The 24,312-nt window shown below is 41.4% G+C and overlaps 2 protein-coding genes across 2 annotated transcripts; one reads left to right on the forward strand and one right to left on the reverse strand.

Annotated features, from left to right (window-relative positions):
* Window positions 1-5,161: 5,161 nt before the first annotated feature.
* On the forward strand, window positions 5,162-7,197 carry myl10 (myosin, light chain 10, regulatory). The gene is made up of 6 exons (XM_030792343.1): window positions 5,162-5,212; window positions 5,490-5,565; window positions 5,863-5,967; window positions 6,220-6,298; window positions 6,636-6,684; window positions 7,093-7,197. The coding sequence occupies exons 1-6, from the start codon at window positions 5,177-5,179 to the stop codon at window positions 7,195-7,197; spliced, it is 450 nt and encodes a 149-aa protein (XP_030648203.1). The 5' UTR covers window positions 5,162-5,176.
* A 2,011-nt stretch (window positions 7,198-9,208) lies between these two features.
* On the reverse strand, window positions 9,209-22,789 carry col26a1 (collagen, type XXVI, alpha 1). Its single transcript, XM_030792231.1, has 13 exons — window positions 22,752-22,789; window positions 22,260-22,382; window positions 21,201-21,304; window positions 12,788-12,849; window positions 12,556-12,676; window positions 12,270-12,377; window positions 12,032-12,160; window positions 11,358-11,441; window positions 11,096-11,148; window positions 10,751-10,813; window positions 10,493-10,537; window positions 10,140-10,215; window positions 9,209-9,267 (listed from the first exon to the last, which is right to left on the reverse strand). Exons 1-13 carry the CDS (start codon window positions 22,787-22,789, stop codon window positions 9,209-9,211), a joined length of 1,065 nt encoding a protein of 354 aa, XP_030648091.1.
* Between the last annotated feature and the right edge of the window lie 1,523 nt (window positions 22,790-24,312).

Here is a 24,312-nt window from a genome sequence, read left to right on the forward strand (position 1 = left end):
GTGTGTGTGTGTGTGGGTGTGTGTGTGTGTGTGTATTGTGCATGAACGCATGTGTATGGGTGGGTGTGTTCCATTTTGGGTGGTCTCTAAAGGGGGAATTTTCATCAAATACTGCGTGTTGGGGTCAGAGTTCAGTGCGTTTGTAAAGATTTCTTACATGGGGATTTTTAAGGTGGGTAGTTGTGGAGTTAATCTAAGACACAGTTAATGAATACAAACCTGAAATCTTCCAACCCCCTTTTTTCTTGTCTGTAAATACACCATGTCCTATGAACAGAATAGACATGATTGCCTGTGTAAACTGCTCCATCTGCAGGTGAAGAAAAAACAGTGAGTCCACACACAAAGACCACCCACCAGAAACAGTTAACGTATAGTCCACAACAAGACAGTTCAATCACAAATCTCATCTGCTCTAATCCATGAAAACAACTCCAACCTTTTACCTCAAGACATATATCAGAAACAGAAATATTAGAATGACTACCTTTTTTTTATTTGATGGGTCAAAGCTCCTTTTAAAAGATAAGACAACAGTAGAGGAATAATGTGACGTAAGGACAAAGCAGAAAGTCATTCCTTACATGTTATTACATGGACATATTTGCAAGAAAAGCTGATACTATAAAAGTATAAAAGTGTTTCTGACATTTATAAAGTATATGTATTTATGAAAGTAACTGCTGTAAAAAAAAAAAAAAAATAATAATAATAATAAGCTGTGTTTTTGACACACTTTGTACTTTTAAAGCCCTTATAATGCAGTATGTTGTCTCACTGTATAATATCTCACAGTGCTTTGTAGCAACCCATGTATGCTCCTTTTTTCTAATTCAGTAGTAATCGAGTGACAGATAATGGAATTTTTCTGTTTTATATGATCGGTCTGTCATTCCTGGCTGGGGCTGGAAAGGGCTGATTCTGTCACTCACAGGAAAGGGGCAAAAGGGACATCAAATATCACACACCGAACGTTCAAAAACCCTTATAGATGCTCAGACCACTCAAATACAGCTCCTGAAAGCTACATTCTTAAAAATGTGAAAACATACTCGCCCTGAGGTCCTTGGTATGAAATTGTGTCACCAGGTATGGCAAAGAGTTGTCACAGTAGTGAGATTTTATTCCATGTTCCATGGGTAGAAGTGTGCTTCTGGGCTCTATCCTTTAACAAATAAAACATTAAGGATACTTATTGTTATTTTTTACCCTGAAGGCAACAGTACAAGCATTAGTACAATCTCTTTACTATCTTGATGTATATACTTGATCTCCGTAATTTTGTTTTTCTATTTGAACTTTAAAATTAAATTTTTAGGGCAACTGTCAATTTCCTGAACAGGCTTTGAATCCTAATAACACTTTCTGAACGCATTTATTTATTTATTGCTTAAATATAACACTTTCATTTATTAATTTAAGAAATAAAATAATACAGCGAAACATTACAGTGGATTCTTTTTGAAAGCACAGCACATTTATTTATACCTTAATCACCGTTCTGTGGTATGACACACAGAAATTCCGTTCTTTAGAAAAGCCCCGGTTCTGTCTGCACAGTGGGAGCTAAAGTATAACCATATTCAGTTAATCAAGTTTATCTGAGTGCAAGGCTGACAAAAGCCAAAACTGTTGCATTTTTTCACTGGAACTAAACTGAGTTGAAACTTACATGGAACTATCCTGAGAGAGAGGAGTCAGCAGGGTGTGACAGAATGTAGCTCTTGTTTGAAATTTGCAACATGTTAGAACGATGTCATCGAATCTCACCCAGCCCTTAATGACATGGAGGTATTAATGAATTTACTTCATCAACCTAAACTCTCCCAAACAGTAAAAGTGTCAGCTTGTTGTGTAGGCAGAATTTACACAAGTTTGGACACATTACCAGCACAAAAAAAGAAAAAAAAAAATCTCTACCCATGATACAAAACAAATACACCCAACCTTTTAGAGACCAGATGACAGATGGGGAGTCACTGGAGTCATAAATGGTAGGATTGGGTGCCGTTCAATGCAATAAATTCAGGGAGGGAAGGACAAGACCCATTGACAGGACTGGTGGGCGATGCTCTGTAATCGGTGTGGTGACTATATGAGAGAGACTGAGGTAACTGGCAACCCAGACCAGTTGTAGGAAGCTATCATTTGCCCTGGCAAGATCCACATCGCTTGTTTCATTGTTACGGTTTTCAAGAGCAGACCTTGACTTCTCGCCAGACCACCTGTTTGTTACACACCTAACATGGGCACAACCATTTGCAGCCAACCACATAAACCGTTCGCTGCCCACCAAGCCAGGTGGAGGATCAGCGGAACATTCCAGACATAGTTGTCTGTAATTGTTCTCCGTAGTAATACGACCTATTGTTCTCCTAAGAATCCAGAAGGCTGTGGCTAAAAGAAGCTTTTCCAACCCCCAACTGCCGCCCTGACGTCTTTTTGTATGGCAGGAAAGATGAGTTACCACTGCTTGACAGAGCATTACTTGGGTGTTTTTAAAAGAACACATTTAAATAAGGCAACAGCAGCCTGCGATCTATTCTTGCTTCATCTGAAGTTGGGAGTGGTCTTTGTCAAACCGTTTGTTTGCCTCAGACAATGGAAGACAATGTAGAACAAAATTTCAAAGCAAGAAACATTTCAAACTGAAGCCCCAAGTTTGACTGAAGTCAGTAGATGTGATAGCTCTCCATGTGCATGGATGGCTGCTTCATGTGATCATGAACACTATATGATTTGGGTATGATTTTGAAGGGGTCCCAAATTCTTCTTTCTTTTCTATCTTTCTTTCTTCAACTCATTTAGTTCTCTAAGTTTCATGTTACCTTATGTACAGTGGTGACGTTTTGGGGAGGAATGATTTTCCTAAAGCTAATTTTGGGAATGTAACTTTGGGAATGTAACACCATCTGAGAGCAAGGAGGGTTTGCTCCTTTTGAAAGAGTTAAAAGTGATGAAATCAGCTGTCTGTATAAAAAAGCCCCTAGCGCTGTAATACTGGTATTGAGTCTCACTAAGTGTGTTATGACTTTTCTATTGGGAATGCATTAAAAATCTTTCCAGTCCATCCACCCGGTTTATTCTCTGTCCAGCTGAAAAGTTACTTCAGCTGTTCTGGATGACCTTTCTGGCCGCAGATGTAACGAGGGCATCAATTCATTTGCAGAGTAATCTCTATCCTGGAGACTTGGCGTCAACAAATTACCAAGGATGTAGACGTGCAAAGCTTGATGGATTCGCGCTGTAATCTAAGCAAACCGTTATCCTGTGGACGAGGCCTGAGTTTGAACACTCTGCCTGGTCTTAGGACGCCTAAGATAGAAGCCCCTTCAAAGCCAGCCCAGATTAGCCAGCATCAGCCCCATTACAATAGGACAGAGTGAATCTCTATATGGCAGGCATGCCTCTGTTGTATCCCCTCCTTTTGTCTAAACATAGAACAGGTGGCCGGGCCAAGCCAGCTGCGACAATATATAACCCGAAAGCATTGATTTTAAGCGTCCTCCCAGGAGTTTGTGAACAGGAACGGGACGAGAAGCTCTCCATCATGGTAGGCCTGAATATTTGTTGCTTTTCTTTGGCACGTATGATTGAGGATGACTTATGATGCTAAATAATCTTGTTCTCGTCAGCCTGTTGAGAATACATACTGTCTCTCCTCTAAGTGTTCTCTGATACCCAGGCAAAATGGAAACCCTAGTGAAAAAACATGATGGATTAATGGTCTTCAGATGCATGATATCTCTTAGTTATGGAGAATATGACATGAAGCTGAGGTAGAAACACAAACAGTTGGTTTTGGATGACAGGATTACCATAAAGAAGTATAAATAACCAATAACTATAAATCTGAGATGCTGAAATATAATCCGTTTGTTTGACTTCATAGTAAACAGAAAATATGTTTTTGATGTTTTACGAATACAAGTACTTTCTTTTTTCAGGGAAAATATTTAGTGTTATATAGGTATTGAAGTCAATACTACAATCAACAGATTTTTTGCAATGCGCCCCATTAGTAATTGGGGTGATGAGAAATGTTGTCCAGGTATTATACAGGATTATATGGTCATAAAACATTTGAATACGAAACTGCTGGCTGTAGTGTTTTTACAATATTCAATGCCCAGGTATCATCATGACCTGATATCATAGTTTCATTTATACTGCATACTTAACTGTTTGTGAAACTCAAAGCTAGCCAGCTGCCAAAACATTCAAGCTACGTTCACTAAATTGCCTGTGAAAATCCACCCTGCAAGTTCCGATGTATGAATCACATGGATTACTTATTCAACAAATATATATTTGAGAAATGATGAGACATCACGGTTAATGCAACAAAAAAAAAATTCTCTCTACTTGCAAATGTCACCATGGGATTAAAGAATGAACAAACGTGTTGGAACTTCCAGTAATTTTTGACACATCATGTCAGAGCTAACAAAAGTGACGGCTCATTCCACACACTTGAAGATTTCAACAGCTATCGATAAGCTTTTGAAATTCTGCTGTTCTCTTCGTAATATGATCCTTGTCTTATTAGGAAATGTCATTCAAATTCCAATACTAGACTTGTCAAAGTCTAGAACTGATTTCACACATCAGTGAGGTGTCAAACGATTACATTTTTCAGCTGTCCTTGAATGTTTCTTAGATTCCTAACATTCCTAACAGTATTTTTTTTTTCAGGAAGAAAAATTTCTCCATACTAACACAACATGACTTAAAAAAAAACAGGGAAACGCTTGAGTTTTGGAATATCAACCATCAAACAACCATGTCAACCAATATAAACTATGGAAAATAATAATTATTACATTTTCTGGAACAGTTCCAAGATGAATAGAAGAGATCAGTTTCTTAAATTGCAAAAATCTTTGCCTAAACCACCTCATCGTTTGCTCTGAATATTACGTCAAAGTTTGTCTCGGTGATCCAGAATTCTTTTAGCCAGCAACCCTCTATCAGTGTTTCTTAGACTCACCGCGAAAGTAAAATATGAGCTAATGCCCTTAAAGCCTGCAAGACTCCATCCACTGTTTTAATGAAATACAAGATGTGTCAGGGAAAAAGTTAAAGATATTTACACATGTTCACAGTGTCTGTTTCTGTATCTCAGGCACCAAAGAAAGCCAAGAAGAAGGAAGCTGCCAGCTCCAATGTGTTCAGCATGTTTGAGCAGTCACAGATCCAGGAGTTCAAAGAGGTGAGGAGAAAAAGAGTCAGACTTATTAACGTCCAACACACATGTTCAGAGGCTCATTAACGTCCTTACACACGTGTTCGGATGATTTGCACCTGTCGTATCAATAACGCGTTGCAAATATTTTGACTGGTCGCTGTATAAGTTTAGAAAAAAATCGCACGCACACTAAAAGCTAAAATAAATTCCAGACCCTGATGCTGCAAGTTCTCCCTATAACCATACGCCAAGAGAATGAAACCAGATTTATATTTTCGCTGTATCCACATCGTTTCCCTAGGCTTTCACTATCATGGACCAGAATAGAGATGGCTTCATTGACAAGAATGACCTGAGGGATACGTTTGCGGCTTTGGGTGAGTAGATTCTCGCTGAGTGCTACTGGTGGCGTAAATCCTCTCGGCTTTGAGGAGACTTTGCTTGTTTGTTATCCTGTCTCCGACTCCGGTGGGTGTTTATCCTCGTGAAATGCTTTTCGATCAATTAAAAGCAAAAAGAGCCTCTTTTACAATGGGGCTGGGTGTCGCATTAAGCCAAACACATTAGAGCTCTCACACACTCTCTTTGTAATTTGTGAGTACGGCTCATTTTACCAGCTTAGATCATGATCTATTCCTGGATCGATGACATCATCAGCACCCGTGTCTTTTTAGGGCGTCTCAACGTGGGCAACGATGAGCTGGACGAGATGCTGAAGGAAGCCTCCGGCCCCATTAACTTCACCGTATTCCTCACCATGTTTGGAGAGAAGCTTAAAGGTATGGTTTAGACAACTGATACCGAATCCAAGTCAACAACCCCAACCAGGACACTAAGTCAATGATGGTCACTATGACTTTATGGATAATGCAACTGGAAACAGAAGATCACTGTATGTGGAGACCTGAGCCTTCAGTCTATATTCCACAACCAAATCCAGACCACAGAGTTTAAATGTGCCCATTGAGTTACATTTTAAAGTACATTTTTTCTTCACTGCAACCATGGTAACAATTATTTCTCCCCTACAGGTACAGACCCTGAGGAGACCATCCTCAACGCCTTCAAGATTTTCGATCCTGAGGGCACAGGCATCCTCAAAGGGGAAGAGTAAGGCCCTTTTTTTTCAATTTGTTACTGGCCCTCCAAATGATGCTAAACCAATTAATTATTGTTCTATTACACTGTAATGCATAATTACACCGAATAATCCAGTGGAGCAAAGCAATACGAGCCAGTGAGTCAGGACTTATTCTAGGAGTATTTAAATGTGTGCATGTGCGTGTGTGTGTGTGTGCGTATGTGCCTGCATGTGTGTGTGTGTGTGTGTGTGTTAAACATTATTATTCTGATTCTGCTCGTGAAAAAAAGGTCCTTTCCAAACAGTTGATTGTAAATCTGACCTCATTGCTAAGTCTGCTAAAGTCTGTTTTCCTTTCCTTTCCAGAATCAAATATCACCTAATGTCACAAGCAGACAAGTTCTCAGAAGCAGAGGTAACATATGTCTTCTTGCTTTAAGGCAGTGTGTACTTTAGATTGGTCTATCTGCTTGCCAGTGATCAGTCCACGCACTCTACAACACTTAAAAAAAAAAAGTGAAAAACCACAAGCAGCTCACATTAAATGTCTCATATTTTACTATCATTCAAATTCACTGGTACTCAGAGACTATATAATAGGTTGCTATGGGATCCAGAGAATATCTGGAAATATTACGTTACAAGGTCATACAACAGGACTATTTTCAGGCCTAAGTTATGTCTTTACATGACCTTTACAACATCAACCCATATGTAGACAACATATGTAACGTAGACACAGAGCTTAAGGCTGGAAGAGAGGAACAAGGTTTCTTTGTCGTGTCCTTAAATTCGTTTTAAAACTTCACCCCGAACCCTACAGGTGAACCAAATGTTCACAAACTTCCCCCTTGACGTCGCTGGCAATCTGGACTACAAAAACCTCTGCTACGTCATCACCCACGGAGAGGACAAAGAGCAGGAGTGAACAATCCCCCCCCCCCCCCCCCCCCCCCCCCCCCCCCATGTTTAATCACTGTCCACATGAATGTCTCCCCTGTGCCATTTCCATACCACCCCGCTTGTCAATAAAGTGTTATTACACTACAATATATAGAGTGTGTGTTTTACTGAATGTAAAACCTGAGTTAAACTGTTGATGCAGTTCCTTCAAAACGTGATGAGGACAATGGGACAAAAGGGGAAAAAAGAGAAAAGAAAAAAAAAACTCAGCCACAATGGATAAAGAATTCGAACAACTTTATTTATGTCAGAGAAGCATACAAAAGACACATTTGGTTCTTGGCCAATAAACTGGTGACACTAAAAAAATTGGAAAGGATAAGAATACAATTTCTTACATCATTTTTAATGAATATAGAAAATAGGCGGGGTTTTTCAACACATGCTGGTGTGAAAAGAATATAACTGTTCACTCTATACAATGAGGAAAAAAAAAACCCATTTTGTGGAGATCTCTCAGTTTGCATCCAATCTCTAGGCAGCAGGAGCTGCTTAGACAAGGTCAACAAATCCCTCTTGTGTTCCACATGCAATTCATTCATTCCTATTTATGGCTGCTCTGCAGCCACACTGGGGTTTCAACCAACGGATTTAAAACTATTATGTATACAGTAACCTCTCCAAATAGGTGAAACAAAGGACATAGAAATAATATTGGTGTCAATGCTTTATTCAGATCAAAATCTCTCTCCAGGAGTTCACACAGAGGTCAAAGACTTCTCTGCTCAGCTTTAGAGCGGAACAGAACTCGGCAAAAAAAAAAAGAAAAAAGAGGAAATTGTGTCAAACACGTAATCTTTGAGCAGCGTTGCGTTTTTGTTATTAAACTTTCAAACACAGATGAAAAATGCCACCCTCTAAATCTCTAGGTCAGCGGTCTAGTAGGTAATCAATCCACAGCTATCTCGCACTGACTGAGATAAGCTCACCATGCATCGGGCGTCGTGTCTCTGAGTGTATGGACAAGTTGTGCTGGAACACACAGCCTAAACAGATTAAATCCCACGACACTGAGATGATTCCTTATAAAAAAAATGTGTGTGTGTGTGTGTGTGTGTGTGTTCGTGTGCGCGTGCCTGTGGGTGGGTGTGTACATATATATGTGTGTGTATGTGTGTGTGCGTGTGCGTGTGCGTGTGCGTGTATATATATGTGTGTGTACACACACACGCACACACACACACACACACACACACACACACACATACATACATACATATATATATATATGCAAAGAATTTTGAAAATAGAGTGATTAAAATTTTGCTGAAAGGGAAAAAGGGACAAAAGACACAAAAAAGGCAAATGTAATGTATTCATTGGGTATTTGGCTATGCCAACTCCATACCCTCAACACTGAATCCCAGCTCATCTTTAATTCACAAAAAAATGACAACTAAGCCACATGGCCTTCTGTTAGAAGTTATGACGTCACGTTATCAAACTAACAAGATACAATATATCATGTCTTACGAGAGGATAAAAACCGTTTCCAAAAAAAGTGCATTTCTGACACTGAAAATCGAAGTATATTAACATTAAAAATTAACCTTAAAAAACACAGAGGTTCATTGCCTCAGAAAACAAAAACAGCACTCTAAACCAGACAGCAATGTCTCTACATAGTTCCTCTCCATCTGGTTTTTGAAAACAAGTGACCAGTCACGGCTTGCCATGTAGACCCGGGTCAAACAAGTGTGTGGAGTATAATATTAACTGCGCCCTGTCCAAAAATACACATACATCGCTCCTTTACCCTGTGTGCTTTTCCACGAACCTGCCTCTGTTGAAGTACATATCAAACGAGCATTACACGAGTCCTATTCGAAAACTATAGGTTTTCCTGTTCAGGGAACAAGGTCACAAGAAAAGGAGCATCGGACTAGAACAGAGCCCAACCTTTCAAGCACTTCATATACTTCTCTGACCCGAGTCTGCTGTCACGCCACGATAGAGACAGGATAAAACGACTCCCCCTACTGGTCGTGCGGGTCTAGTCGGGACCCCTCCTTACTCGATGCACTCTGCCAGGCTCCTGTTCAGTCAAAGGAAGAGGAGCGAGAGGTATACCAGGACCCAGGCCCTCATCCCTCACAGATGGTATAATAGTTTCCAAGGGATCTATCCCTGACCCTGGCTCCAAAATCCTGTCTGAAATGAAAAAAGAACAGAAGAGTAGGAGAAGTGTAGCTATTTTCAACTGAAGTCTGTCATCAAGGATCGAAATAAGTGAATCCGTAATGTATCCTAGTTGCGTATTCAAATAGTGTGTCCCAAAAGTCTCAGATAGTCAGTGCCTGAAGATTTACATCCAAACAGCCAGTTTCTAAAACTTCATATGTAACTAAATGTGATTGCATAAATTCTGCAATGAAAGACACACACTACTTGTTATGTACATGGAGATGGCATAGTTTTTACTTGTAGCCACCTTCAGTGACGCTTGTAGATCACTTGAGACATGCCAAAACATACCATATAAAAATCATACTGAGTCGTTTTAGCATTATTCACTCCAGTCCTCTATACCAGAGATGTTCAACCCACCCCACCCCACCCCCCGGGAGGGCACGAGCACCTGTCAAGGGGGTCACAAGATTAGGAGATTTTGGGGGAAACTAGCAAGTACACTGAAAAAGGAGAAGAGGGGGGGCAGGTTCAAACCTAGACAAAATGGGGGGGGTGCGCATGTCAAAAAACGTTGAAAACCCCTGCTGTCTGTCATATATTAAGTTATTTTCCAACATGTCAGCGCCATCCCCAGTGTTATATCAGTAATGCCATGCATCGAGGCTTTTGGCAAACGGACACAAATGTCATCGATAAAGGTATGCTGGAGAATGTGAGTCAATAAATACAGCCCATGCTTTAAGTTCCAGAGTTATGACCCCCGTCTATGTCTCTCACCATGAACGCCAATCATGTGTTCTAGAATGAGAACTCTCTCTGCCAAAATTTTCAGTGCTTCCCTGAGCTGCTGAACCTGAGGAACAAAGAGAATAGTGAAGTCAGTCATTCTAAGCGATGCACAACATGCGTACCATTATAATTTCTCTAATCTGCAGTATACGGTGATAGAAGTCATACAAATTGAAAAGGGAATAATTCTACACAAACTGTCAAAATGTGGATGTCTAAACAGTCAGGTAGGCAGTGCGGAGGCTGAAAATGCATTTTTTATCACTTGAAGAAAACAGTAATTTATCATCATTAGGGTCATTCTTCCAGTGTCCCAGCAGTAAGACTGTTGCCTTCCTTACCTCTGTGTGACTGATTCCTGGTTCACCCTTTGGCCCTGGAGTGCCCTAACAAAGACACAGTATAAAATAAATATCCAATATTTACACACACGCGCGCACACAAAAATCGCAACAAAAACATTGAGGAAATCTTCATCATGTACTCACTGGCTCCCCTGGTATTCCCATGAGTCCAGGCAATCCCTAGGTAGAGCATACATTTATCAGCTAAGTCCCCTGAAACTCAATATACACACAAAAGCATCAGCAGATTCTTACCCTCTCTCCTGGGTCTCCCTTAGGCCCTGGGGCTCCTGGTCTACCAGAGATACTTGAATCAGCCTGAAACATATAAATCATAAAGAGGACACCAGTGCATTAGTAACTGTTACTGGAGCAGCCCATGCAATTTATCACTAGATTTAAATAATAATCACACAGTTTGTCATCTGTAATGTCAACCAATAAGCACGTCCTGGGGAGACAGATGTCAGCCTATCAGCACATAATGGGAGACTGCTGTTATACAAAGCATAAGGCTTAATGTGACTCTGTCTCTTTGTTATGGACAGTTGTGTGCATTTTTTTGATTGCTTGTTTGTATTTTAAAAAAAGGTTACCTACATTTTGTCCCGGGATGCCTGGGAGACCCGGTTGTCCAGCTGGTCCAGGACGACCTGCGTTCACAAAGAACAGTGAAGTTATGGACCCGTAAACCTGACACCGTTAGCGACTGGTCACATGACTTCGGTTCAGGTAAGTGCGAGATGGGCAAAATATGAACGTTTTTTGCTCAACGCATCAACGTCACAGATGTCATTCAATGTAAACGCAAGATTATGAAGGATGATTGGGTGGTTTGTTGAATGCGATTGTACTGAAGTACCTGGGGGGCCGGGGGGCCCGGCGGGACCAGGGGGGCCGAGGGACCGTCTGGGGTCGTGATTAATGGGCAACGCACTCTCTTCATCTGGATGAGACATTGAAAATGATTTTTCAAAAAATGATCCAGCGAGGCTTAAAAAAAAGTGTGCAGTCAACACACGGAGAACTTTTCTCTTTTTTTTTTTTTTTTTTTTTCCCTTTTTTCTTTTTGTCTTTCCTCGCAGGAATCCCTGTGGAACTCTTTTTCTGCTGACTGCCGGGAGCAGCATTGGGGTTTGATTAAAGAAGTCTGTGCAGGCTCCGTTCAGCAGGATTTTGGCACACATGATGGCAGTTGGGTAACCAGATTCTGTCTGCCATGCAGACAGCTTACAAATTGGACTTGATTTAGAGCAGGAGGACAGCAGCCAACCAGAGACTGAGCTTAAACAAAGCCAGCACTCCAGTCATTGCTCAGTGCATCTGGAGCCTGACTTCAAGCTGAAAAATAGGTCTATACTGTCCTCTAGTGGAAAACTGAAGTCTTACAATTTCTAAGACTAAATTGTCCGTTTTTTGAAGTCAGCACAGACACAATGTGATATATTACATGAATTTTGAGAAACTGTGGCCATTATAATGATTCAGGTGTTTATTATCTGTGTTTATTATGTGAGTCACACCTAATATACTCACAAGCGCCATTCTTTCTGGCTGTCAGCGTGAACACATCTCCTCTCACGGAGAAGGGGGAGGCTGGCCCGGGAGGTCCAGGAGGTCCAGGAAGTCCTCGCTCTCCTGGGAGACCACGTGGCCCCTGTAGTCCTGGATTAATGATCATTTTGACAGCTCAGTTGCTTGGTGTGCCTTTGGAGAGGCATTACCCTAGTTAGGTAACCCAGCTATAAACACAAAAGGAGCAAGGGTCTCTTACCTCTGGGTCCAACAGGTCCTGGTTTTCCTGTCAAACCCATTTCCCCTGATGGTCCACGAGATCCAGGAGAACCTGGAGGCCCAGTAGGCCCTGGAGGTCCCCTTGGACCTTGAAATAAAAGCAACGACAATCAATTAAGGAGAAAAAAAAAGAAAGACTGAAATTTTAAACAAATGAAATTGAAGGACCACTGTCTCCTATTTAAACACGTTGTGTAATTAAAACAGAACTCACACTGTAATGTCCTTTTTCATTGTTCACAAATTAGTAGCCTCACCTGTCAGACCAATAACGCGAGACCCAGTGGGGGGCCCGTGTGACACATCCACCTCATTGTCTTTTGAACTTTCGGGCGAATGGTTGATTGGAATGGGCGGAGACACACTCGACTCTGTTAGCAGCATTATCTGGAACAAAACGAACGAGAGACTTCTACCTTGTCCATGGCAAATTAAAGACAAATGTGTACAAATTTTTCCAGAGTCATTAGATCCAGCAGATATCTAGATATGCCTCACCTGCGCTTCCATTTTACTGAGACGATCGTTAATGTCCGTATAGCCAGTGCAGTTCATGCACTCTAGAGTACAAGAGGAGAAAACGTGTGTGAGACACATATCGATGGAAATAGAAATAGAGAGAGTGAGAGTGTGTGTGTGAGAGAGAGAGAGAGAGAGAGAGAGACAGAGAGAGAGAGAGAGAGACAGAGAGACAGAGGGGCAACAGGGCATCATAAAAAATCATTCCAATTTATCCGACAACATAATTTCTATTTCAGCTGCATGAATGGCTATGGTGTGATATATACTGAGGAGACTTAAGTGAAGTTTTAGGTTTCAGACTACTGGAGATGGAGATCCAAAAAGCAGGCAGCAGGCTTGTTCTATATGGGTCAGGCAGTCAGAGTGATGACTGATGGAAAGAGAACAGACTCTCTCTCTCTCTCTCTCTCTCTCTCTCTCTTTCTCTCTTTCTTACTCTGTTGAAACTCCTGGAGCAGAATTTTTCTCAGTTTCTCACATTCGGTGCCAGTCCTGGTGCTACCTGAAGCCTGTTTCCTGTCTGTCTGAGTCTTGGTATGACCCAGAAGTGTGAAGTGTGCCCAGACACCAGGACCTTCTCCAACACACATCACTAACACTCAACACGGTTAACTGTTGTCAGCAAGGGACTCTAAGTGCCAAGATAATGTAAAAGCCTGACTCTACATACTGAAGGACAAAAACAAGATGAGGAATTTTATGGAAATAAAACTTATAGGTGTCTGAAAAATACTGAATTTCAGTGAGAAGGAGAAAAAGGGTAGGGAGTTGGGGGACAGGACAGAACTAAACCACATTTTATCAAAAAGCTACAGCCCAAAGCTATCCTCAATGCCTCTTCACTGATTTAGAGTTCAAAGTATTTGATAAAATTCTCCATTAAAACACATCTAATCAGAACATCCAACAAAAGCAGTAATCAAATGGACATGCCCTTTCAAACTAAATCTTGTCTGTGGGAGCCACGCAGCGCTACCAAAGTCCTACACTGGTGTAAAGTTAGACTGACTACACGTGAAACCATGGCAACAGCAGCCAGCAACCAATGATTCTTCTGGAACTGTCATAGAGAAGCCGTTATAATGTGTGAAGGGACACTCCACAGTTGGCACAGACTTGTGTAGCATCTGCTGGTGAGCTTTCTCCCATATTTTTACTCTACGAAGAATAGCGAAGAAAACCAGGTGTGGAGGAAAGTCTGGATTTCCATTTGTGAAGGGAGAGAAGGGGGGGGGGGGAGGGGGGGGGGGTGATCCTGGGAATTCCCTCACGATTATCCCATTTTCACATGTGATTTCTGTGCTAAAGAATCTAATGAAATTAGAATAGTCATAAGGCAAAGAGAGAGAGAGAGAGAGAGAGAGAGAGAGAGAGAGAGAGAGAGCACCATACGCATTCCCTTAAATCCCCACGCAGCATAGAACAGATTATCGATTGTTTGCCATCCAGGGGAATACATTAAGACCACAGATAGGATTATGTCCTTTAGCATTGACTCATTTACACTGATGAAACACCAATTAGGTAAAGAAAAGGTGGGCTGGATTACTAGGTAAAAAAAAAAAAAAAAAAAAGGTGGGATGGATTACCACATGAGGATAATCTCATAAATCTCTGAATCTATAGAGACAGAACGAAACTGACTGTTCACATTCATCCCTGCAGAGATTTCGGATGACTGATGAAAACATGGAACAAAAAACTCCATGGGTCCAACAAAAAAAAAGAAAAAAAAGAAAAACAACCTCATAATAATGATGAATGTCTAATCTCATCAAACCGTGGCTGTTTACTCAACCACAGAGAATGAGCACCAACCGAATTCTGGCTTCCTTCTATGGATGATGCATGGTGTGGTTTGGGCGTGTGAAGGCAGAAGATTTGAAAGTTCAGATTATAAATGCACCACTTCAGAATAGACAGTGGGGACAGTTACTGTAAACCCCAGAAAATCATAATAAACCGAAAACTGATTTCTTCATGAGTGGGCTGCTTTCCAGCGCTGTGTTTTTAATTAAGATGTGCAATCTGTACGGAATAACTTTCGAAACCGATCATTTTCAGTTCAGATAAGTTATTGTCTGTTTTCAGGTCATTGGCCGAGTCGCCGCAACCAGTCCGAACTGACCAACATTGTGTTTTCTCTTTGCACTTTTGGCTGCAATGAGGTATTCCACTGGGTGTTGAAACTACCTTCACATCGGTGGACAGAGCAAAGAGATGGAAAATTGCAGATGTGTCCCTCAGGGGTCAGTTGTAAAGAGGAGCCACACTCTCTTATCTTCACAATGAAGATTGCAGACCTGTAGTTCAAGACATGTCTATGTTTTTACCAGATGTGTATCATGGTTAAGATGAAGGGGGGGGGGGGCAATTCAAGTAAAGTAAGCACTTGGCAGTGACCACAAAGAGCAAATTCAGCAGAGCACACACACATAAACTCACACACACACACGCATACACACACGCACACACACAGAAAAACACACACACGCACACACGCACGCACACACGCACACACACACACAAACTCATACACACACACACACACACACGCACACAGGCACACATACACGCATACAGAGAGAGAGAGAGATAAAAAATTGAGGCACTTAGGAACATACATAATTCGAGAGTTTGTGAAACAGATGACGCCCAATGTGGTCATCAGCCACGTTTATGGTCCGAAGCAGACGAGAGGCACAAATCACTCATAAGTAAACAAGTTCACCACATTCCGGATACACACCTAATTACAGGAAACTGACACAAAGCACAGGCGAAGAACCCAGCCTAACAAGTCCCTAACAAGGCTGATTAGTTCATTTAAAGATTAATACCACGGCGTGTATGAGATTAAAGAGGTCTGGAACATCCGCCCCCGTGAGTGATATGCTACGCTCCAGACCAACAGTTCTGCAAATTCATCTCGTATTTCAAACAGCTGTCTGGGCATATGGCACAAACAGTCTTTGGCTATACAATATTGAGCAACACATGGAATGGTGCTTGATTAAACAATCGAAGTTTGGCGGCTAAACGTTACTTGATTAGACCGTTAGGTTGGCAAGCAGACGTACGGCTTAATCACGTATTTCACCGGATTTCGTTGGCTGAGGTGCCCGTCTGTGTGAGCTGGAGTCCTAGGGAAGAATCCCAAAAAACTAGAACCGTAGCATTTTCAAAGTAATCTTTCTGGGTTGCCGCATTGTTTTTAACCGGGAGTCAGACACCGAACGAATCGCAAACTCTTTAGAGATAAGTGACATCACAGACATAGCACGTAAATTCGTTCCCCGTCTCAACCAAAAACACGCGGTAATCAGTAACATTCGCATCATGTTGGTCATGTTGAGCCGGGAGGTGAGGTTCTGTCTGCTATTTTGTTTAAAGTTGATTTTTTTTTTTTTTATCAGCGAAGCATGTGCGTGCACTCTTAAACCATCATCAAAGACACATACACTTGAGTGATAGGACACAAGCACCGGTAAGGTCTCTGCACTTGAAAAATCTTGAAAGAGTCCTGCACTTGTGATGCTTCTAGAAAACCATCTAGAAATCAGCCTGGCCTCCATAGGAGCAGTTCGCATGTCCATTTGTTTAACGTCGCCTCAAAAATAAGATGATCTCATGCTTTTTTTTTTTAGGAGCAGCTGAGGAAGCTCCTCCACATGCTCCTTCATTCGTTCTGCCACTCCCCTGATCTCCTCTTCGCCTCCCACGCTCCGAGCTCAGCCGACGTCCGACCCCACTCTAGCCCGCAGAAGATCCCATCTGATAACCATCTCAATGCCGCCCCCCCAGGGATTTTCGAGAACAGGTGAGAGCTATAGTCTTGAGCTGACATCAAGCTTCTCCAGATACCGTGTGGTCGTAACCCAACAGCAGGTCTGAGGTCAGTCTCATTAAGAGTGACAATTGTAATATCAATCTCTTTTTTTTTCTTTCTTTTTTTTTAAATCATGGAATAGGGTTTTGGGACAAGGGGCCAAGTTTTGCACCTGTCTCTCTCAGCTGTTCCCTCTTCTCTTTTTTCCCCCTCGATCAACGCTCCCTCGTGTCCCTTTTTAAGTAACTGAAAGTGGCAATAATGGTAAAGACATTTATAGGCGAGATGGTCTGTTCACTTGAGGATAATTATTTCCCCCCCCCCCAAAAAAAAAGGAAAAAGAAAAATCCAGAAAATGCTTTAGCAGGATGGGAAATCCTTTTTCCATATGCAATACATTAAGGAGCCCGACATCATCGCATAACTATTTTCTGATACCACATACTACACTGTTTATGTGTCATTCTGTATAAAAATTTATGAACATCGATATCCTCAAAAGACAACCTATTAATATATAAATACCAAATGACATCACCCAGCAAGCACTCTGAAATACTCCCATTACATACAAACCTATTGACCTGCTAGCTAAGACACTTGGCCTGGAACATCTTGGGAGCACCAAAGTTTATGGTGGGGTGTACAAGTTTTTTTGTTTTTGTTTTTTAACCTCATCTTGGGAGGTAATCAACTTCAGTTAACTTCAGATATGGGCCCTCCTGAAAGACATATAGCCATGAGGTAAGTTACACCAAATGACAGGTGATGGCTGTGCTGCAAATCATCATTTAGGTCTATATGAGAAACATAGTAACCTAAAACTCTGTGTCTGTGCTCATTGCTTCAACATGTACAGAGTAGAGGATTTGGGTTTGGTCGGGTTGGGGTGTGGGGGTGGGGTGTGTGTGTGTGTATGTGGAGGCGGGGGGGCTGCTTGACTTTGACCTGGATTGAGCTGACTCTCTGTGAGACAAGCTCTCACGCTGCTAAACTCCAGAAATATGCTCTTAAATAAACTAAACACTGCAGGCCCTGGGACCTGGGAGACCTACATGGAACTTAGCCTTGAGCAGTGGGACCAACGAAACAAGGGATTAAAAGGAAGAGGAGAGGGGAGAAGGAAGGAAGAGAGAGAGAGAGAGAAAGAGAGAGAGAGAAAGAAAGAAAGAGAGAGAGAAAGAAAGAGAGAGAGAGAAAAGAGGGGGGGGGGAACCAGGATGCTTGATTTATTCATCATGCCAGTTAAGTGTACGAAGCCCCTTGGACCTGACCCAAACTAAATCTTCCACAACTCAGCGGGGATCAGCTCCGTAGCCAGGACATCCCAGACAGGGTCGGCCGCTTCAGAGGAAGAGCTGCCTGAACAATCTTTTGTTGCTTACTAACATGGGAATGTATGTCTCAGAGCAGTCTATCTGGTCTGCCGGTTAATCTTTTTTTTTTTCTTCTTCTTCTTTTTTTTTTGACTCTTGTGACCGCGAACATATTTTAGCATGCTGCATCATACTGACCATACTGACATATCTCTTTGCTGAGGCGTGTCTGAGACAGAGAAATTTATTTCACTCTATTAATCTTCAGTAAAACAAATTTACATGAATACTCAGTGAGTAAAACCCTTCCTTGAATGGTCTTCATTACCTTAATCCATTTTAGAGTTACAGTAAGATGAGCAGTTAAGACTGTGTTGGAAATTGTGGGCATGACGGCACTGAAATCACTTTATGACCCTGACTGTTGGCTCGCAGAAGTCTGCAGTCACTCCATAATTCTGACACCTTCCCTGTTTTTAATGGCTGGTTTTCGACAGTAAAGTCATTGCTTTTCATCTGGGATGTTTCTTACCATAAATTAATGGAGTGATTATTGAAGAAGTTGCCTCTGAATGGCCGGCCCATGGGAAACTGTTAAAAGATGCAGGCTACATGCTAAGCTTCACGGCCCTATAAATATAGCAAGTTCCATCAGTAAGCGGCAATCTTGTGGAATATGTATGTCTTACAGGCCTCCACACACATTGTCTCTCTTCAGTTGTTCTGGCAAATCCAGAAAACAGGAGGTAAACCAGGGAAGCCACCAGAAGGCAGGGAAAAAGCCACAAAATGGAGTCTCAGTTCAGTCTCCAACTACCCCTGCACCAGGATTATCATGGCCTCACACTCCCCTGCTGAGTGCTAGTTTACTGCACACTGGCAACGGTCCATCCATATCATGTTTTTTTTTTGGGGGGGGGGGGGGTGTTTGCTTTTTGGTTTTGTTTTTTTGTTTCTGAATTAGAAATTGAAAAATGATGGGACATTGTGGTATTTTTTTAGATTTTTGCACAATAGAGCAGAAAACATTTAGCTCTTTTACTGCATACTTGTCACAAAAGTAAAACTGTTGCACCCTTTTAAAATACTTGTCATTCATTGACTAACAAATAGCTATTGTTGTAAATTATTCCAATTTAATTATAACAATTTGTCTTTAATTAAGGAATTTAGAGGATTTTTAACTCATAGTCTTGGCATAAGAGAATATCCTGTCCATCAGTGTTTGTTTTAACAATGCCTTCATCGTTTACATAGATGTAATTAGGGACATGCTTAATGGCTAGACCCATCCAAAGACTGCCAACAACTTAACACGACGTTCCCTTGTGAGCGGGTGAGGATTCTGCCCTCAGGACGATGTCTGGATCAAGAGCAGTGCCTCCAATCTGAGTTCTTTGAGCAACAACTGTATCAAATCAACGTACCAAAGTCTCGATTCAAACTTCCTTCACACATGGTTGTGATATATTGCTGTTCTGGGATCAGATTTCTTGACACTAATTCTAAACTGACCGCTGCATTAGATGTTTATCTCTTACCTTAGAACAGCTGTTTGGCCCAAAGGTTTTCGGTTCTTGTGTGAAGAACATTAAAACAGAAGAAATGGGTTCTCATTCCTGTTTTAAGCAGCCCTGAATGTTTCAGACACAATCCTTCGTGCTGAATGTCTTGTATGTGGCTTAAGCTCTGACTTGGTTTACGTAATGTTTACCACAGTCCCTGTGCCTACAAAAACCTATATTTTAACAAGGCTTCTAATGTCTAATTCTATCTCGGTATCTTCTTGTGTAGTCAATGAAACATCCAAGTTTCACATATCGGAGCTTAAAACTGGCGTGGTCATGAAGTTGTCTAAAGTTGAATCATGAATGCGGAGCCCATATTTTCCCAGAATTCACTGCACACAGACACACACTTTATGACTCCTCACATGATAGGATATGTCTGGATGTGCAGAGCTTGAGGTGCCCTAGTTGACGCGAGTTGTCATTAACCAATTAGACTTGTCATTAACCAATCAGAAGTTCAGATCCACTGAACCTTCAAGAAACCAATGACAGAAGAGTAATTAGTTTTTCTAAGTCAAAAGGGCATTGCAAAACATGTTGTAGAATTTGTAGTACATACTTGCCAGAAACTAATACACGAGTAATCACAGTTACAGTGCAGATGTACTGCTGGTGAACTGAGTCATACTGCGCCTTATGAATGCATCCTAAGCTGTGTATGAATCCTATATGTTGCTCCAAAGTATATATTACTATCTTATGTGACGAGTTAAAATCCGTGGATTGTCATCGCTAGATATGGAATAATTTGACTGATAATTTGACTTGTCTCCTCACACTCCCACAATAAAAAACAACCAGGACACATACCATACAACCAGCTGTGTTCTCTCACTAAAGCCAGCACTTCTGGATGCTCATGGGAAATAAAAATAGCTGTAAATGAAGAGGAATCGCTGCTTGTATTGTAAGTAATACACGAAAAAGGAAAAGAGAAAAGATTTGACAAAAAACGTTCGGAAAAAGAAGAGAGGGGCTCCAGTTTAAAGGCTATTCCCTCGACACGGCAATCCAAATTTCTCAGAGAAACACATTCACAGAGGCCAAAAATGGCAAACCAAACAAAATGTAGAGTATCTTCCAGCACAGAGTAATCTGAGAACAATAAATCTCAATTTTGTGCACAAACAAATCCAGCATTGAGTGAGCTCACACACCCAGCCACTCAGGAAATTGAAAAGATCAGTTAAACAACTGGAAAAATCTGAAACAAACAGATAAACAAATCAGTCAAGCTCTTACCTTGAACTTGACCCCTGAGACCCCACACCCCCGCACCCTCCACCCCCCCCCCCCCCCCCCACTCCCTCCCCTGTGTACAGCTAAATAAAACACTTGAACAGAGGTTCACTTGAAACATTGTTTTTTCTTTTGAGGAGCAGATTACAGACGTTATGTCAAAACAATGAAATTTAGCAATTAAGACAAATCAGAACCATCAATGCTCGACCTTATACTTTCATAAACATGAACTGTTTTGGGGTTTTTTTTGAGCATACAAAGCCAAAGAAATATCATTCATCATGGGTGATATTGTGAAGGCTCCCGTGGTCTACAGGCAGGACATCAACAGTTCTTTAGCTCTCTGACAGGAATGGCAGAGTTTTTAAATTTTTTTTTATTTTTGCAGTTTCACAGTTTCTGTGAAATTCTGATCCAGATCCTTCACTTACCTTCTTTACAGTCATCTCCATGAAACCCAGGACAGCAACGCCACTCCAGTGAGGTAACCTGACGATACGTTACCTTATACTTAGGCCTGACTAGAGTCCTGTAACTGATCACAAGCAGAGAAACATAAACAAAGTGATTACATTAGAACGAAAAAGATAAATTAGCCCTAAACTCTGAATCTAATAATTGGATACCTAACTTGATAGCATTCTAACAGGAGTGCTATTTGCAACAGAGAGCTTTTTTCATAATTTCTACTAATGAAGGTTCATTGTAAATTACTACTGAACGTTGAACGATGAGGGGGAAAAAAAAAAAACTTAAATGTGTAGAAAATAACTTCAATTCAGCAAAAGTACTGTGGTGTTTTGTTTGGAACACTCAGAATAAAAATCATCATGCATGTTAATGATGACAAACAACTGCAAGGGGTTGGATCTGACTCTCCACCCATCCACTAATCATTGCCTTTAAACCCCTGACAACCTCCTTGGCTCTTGAGTCGGCAACTTAAATTGCAACTTCTCCACCATCTCCTCCCTGAGCCTCACTATCCCCTAGGACTTAAAGATTTCTCGTTGCCATGGTTACGATAACAAATAGGACAGCAACACCGTAATTCTTCCCTTAGAGATGCTATTCCAACAATGCATCAAAATGACCATATCAAAATCTATCTAAATGATGCATCTAGATGCATTTTTTTTACTTGTAGGCCAAGCAATACGGTGGTCTTAAGCCTGTGAAATAATGTTCTACTGGATTCATGGTTTGTTAATGAGGACCATATTAGATGTCTTACTTCTATAAGCCACCAAACTGTATAATACACAATTTAGAGTACAGTCAGACAGCCTTACTGCTCAAAGGCCACTCTGCACGGAGCCCAATACAAAAACTCCTGATTCAGCTGAGCAGAGTCCCTTGAATGGCAGTACCAAGTGTGTAGAGTCGAACTGGAGGAAAATCCAGTCAGAGACTCAGGCTCCCCAGGTGTGGAGATATCTCCCCTGGCTTGGGGCATAAACAGATTCCACAAGGTGACTTATGTTTCATACCTGATGAGATTTGAGCAGGGTCCTGGCCATCGGCAACTTTGGAAAAGCCTCTGAACCAATGTTTCTGTTCCGTTTTGTGACTGGCATGAAACCGTCTTCTTTACTGTGTACTGACACCAGTTCCTGACAAAGTTAGAAAATTCAAGTTGAGCTGGCAAAATTTTACAAAGGAAAATAAACTCTTTGTTACAACATGATTTTTTTTTCATTAAAAAACAATCATGTACACTCAGAGCCAGCAGGTTAGTTGATACTTCTTTGTTATGACCTGCTCCAAAGAATCTCACAGTCGTATTTCAAGTTCTGATAATGGATAACAATTGTCAAGAAACAGCTTTCAAAAATGAAAATTCCGTTATGCATGTTTTTTTTTCCTTGTGAATCCACTCAGCTGTGTCTAGCACTCTGGGCCATTGTCCTAACGAGACAATGCAGCGCACTCAGCAATACTGTTCATGTGGAATGTCCTTGTTCTTTGTGGTATCAAATTACTCCTCAATCTTGACAAGCATAAATGTTGCCACCACCATATTTAAAAGTAGGGAAGATGCTGGCCATGAGGAGCAGACTGAATATTGAATATATAGGCACGCAGACCGGGTTTTGAGGAACTATACGTTATTGTAATCATATAAATGTATATGTAATCATATTAAAACGTTCTCTCGCTCAATCATCGATCATCGACAGCTGTCAGGCATCACAGTGGGCTCTAGCCGCGTTATCCTCTACCTGCGGCTACATTTGGAAGTGATGTGATCTTTAAAGATTTTTTTATCGTGTGATTTAAACCTATAGAGCTCTCCCCAAACATAAAACGAGAGCGCGTGCGGGCGAGCAAGTGAAAATGCAGAGCTCGAGGGGGGTGACAAAGGAACTGGAATGAAATCTGAAATGGCGATAATTTTACGGCAATAAGGTCATGAGTGCCACCTGATGTAGAGTAAATTTGGGCGTGGTCCACAACAAAAATACATTAATCTACCAAGTCATGTTTCATGTAAATCGAAGGATGTTTCTCATAAAGACGTTGCCTACCTGTTGAGTGAATTTGACCCCACTGGAGGTCGTCCAGTGCTTTGATCAGAGGTGACAGATTGCAGTCTTACTCCAGGAATCCGATAAATAACTCCGCACACATTGTCAGGACAACAGTAAAACATCAAAACACAGAGAACGCTAAAAACCGTCCTTTCCATTATCCGTCTTTTCGTTCTCCTCTGTCAGCGGCAGAATTTGTATGTATCCTGAACTTTTCTTGAATCCAGCAAACATTCGGCGTCCAACTTTATGTGGTTTGGAGCACAGGAAACATAAAAGTTTGCTGAAACGTCTCAAAGTTTTGCCATGCCTAGTCGCTCTCGTTGATATGTCTCGCCCTATAGCCAGTTCACGTAGGCAGCTTGGCCGATATGTCCAAGTGCAGCAGCGCGTGCTGATCTACTAGGCAGATTGGACAGTGTGTGGCAGCACAGCGCATCAGTCATCACCGCGGGAGATGACAAACGCAAGCTACTGTGATAGATTAGATCAATTACACACATGTCGTTTTCAGTGACGTATGAAGTTACTCTCTATCTCTAACAACAAACCTTTCTTCAATACAGTGATCTCTGCTTTAAGTAGAACTACGAATACATCTTTATTGATAGACCTACATGAAACCAAAGAGACAAATAAACATTCAGGTATTGTAACATGGCTCCATGTCTTGTACTATCTCCACCCCCCGTTCTGAAGGGAAATGCATGAGAACTACAATTTAGGTGCACATTAGTTTGATTGCTTATTGCAATTATTGAATTCTTACTGAATGCAACAGGTTACCCCCCCCCCCAAATCCCTAACAAAAATGGACAAATGTGTGCCCCCTCCTTTTTCCAAACCCCTATAACGGACCTAGTATACTGGCTGACTGACAGTCTAGCAAAGAGAAAGAAACGGAGACACAGTCACAGACAGTCAGAGCCATAGAAGGACAAATTACTTAACATAGTCAAGATATGATTATTCCAGGGTTTTAGTGGGAACTTTGGGTCTGGGCACAACGGCG

This window comes from Chanos chanos, chromosome 15 (assembly GCF_902362185.1).
Source record: "Chanos chanos chromosome 15, fChaCha1.1, whole genome shotgun sequence".
NCBI lineage: Eukaryota > Metazoa > Chordata > Actinopteri > Gonorynchiformes > Chanidae > Chanos > Chanos chanos.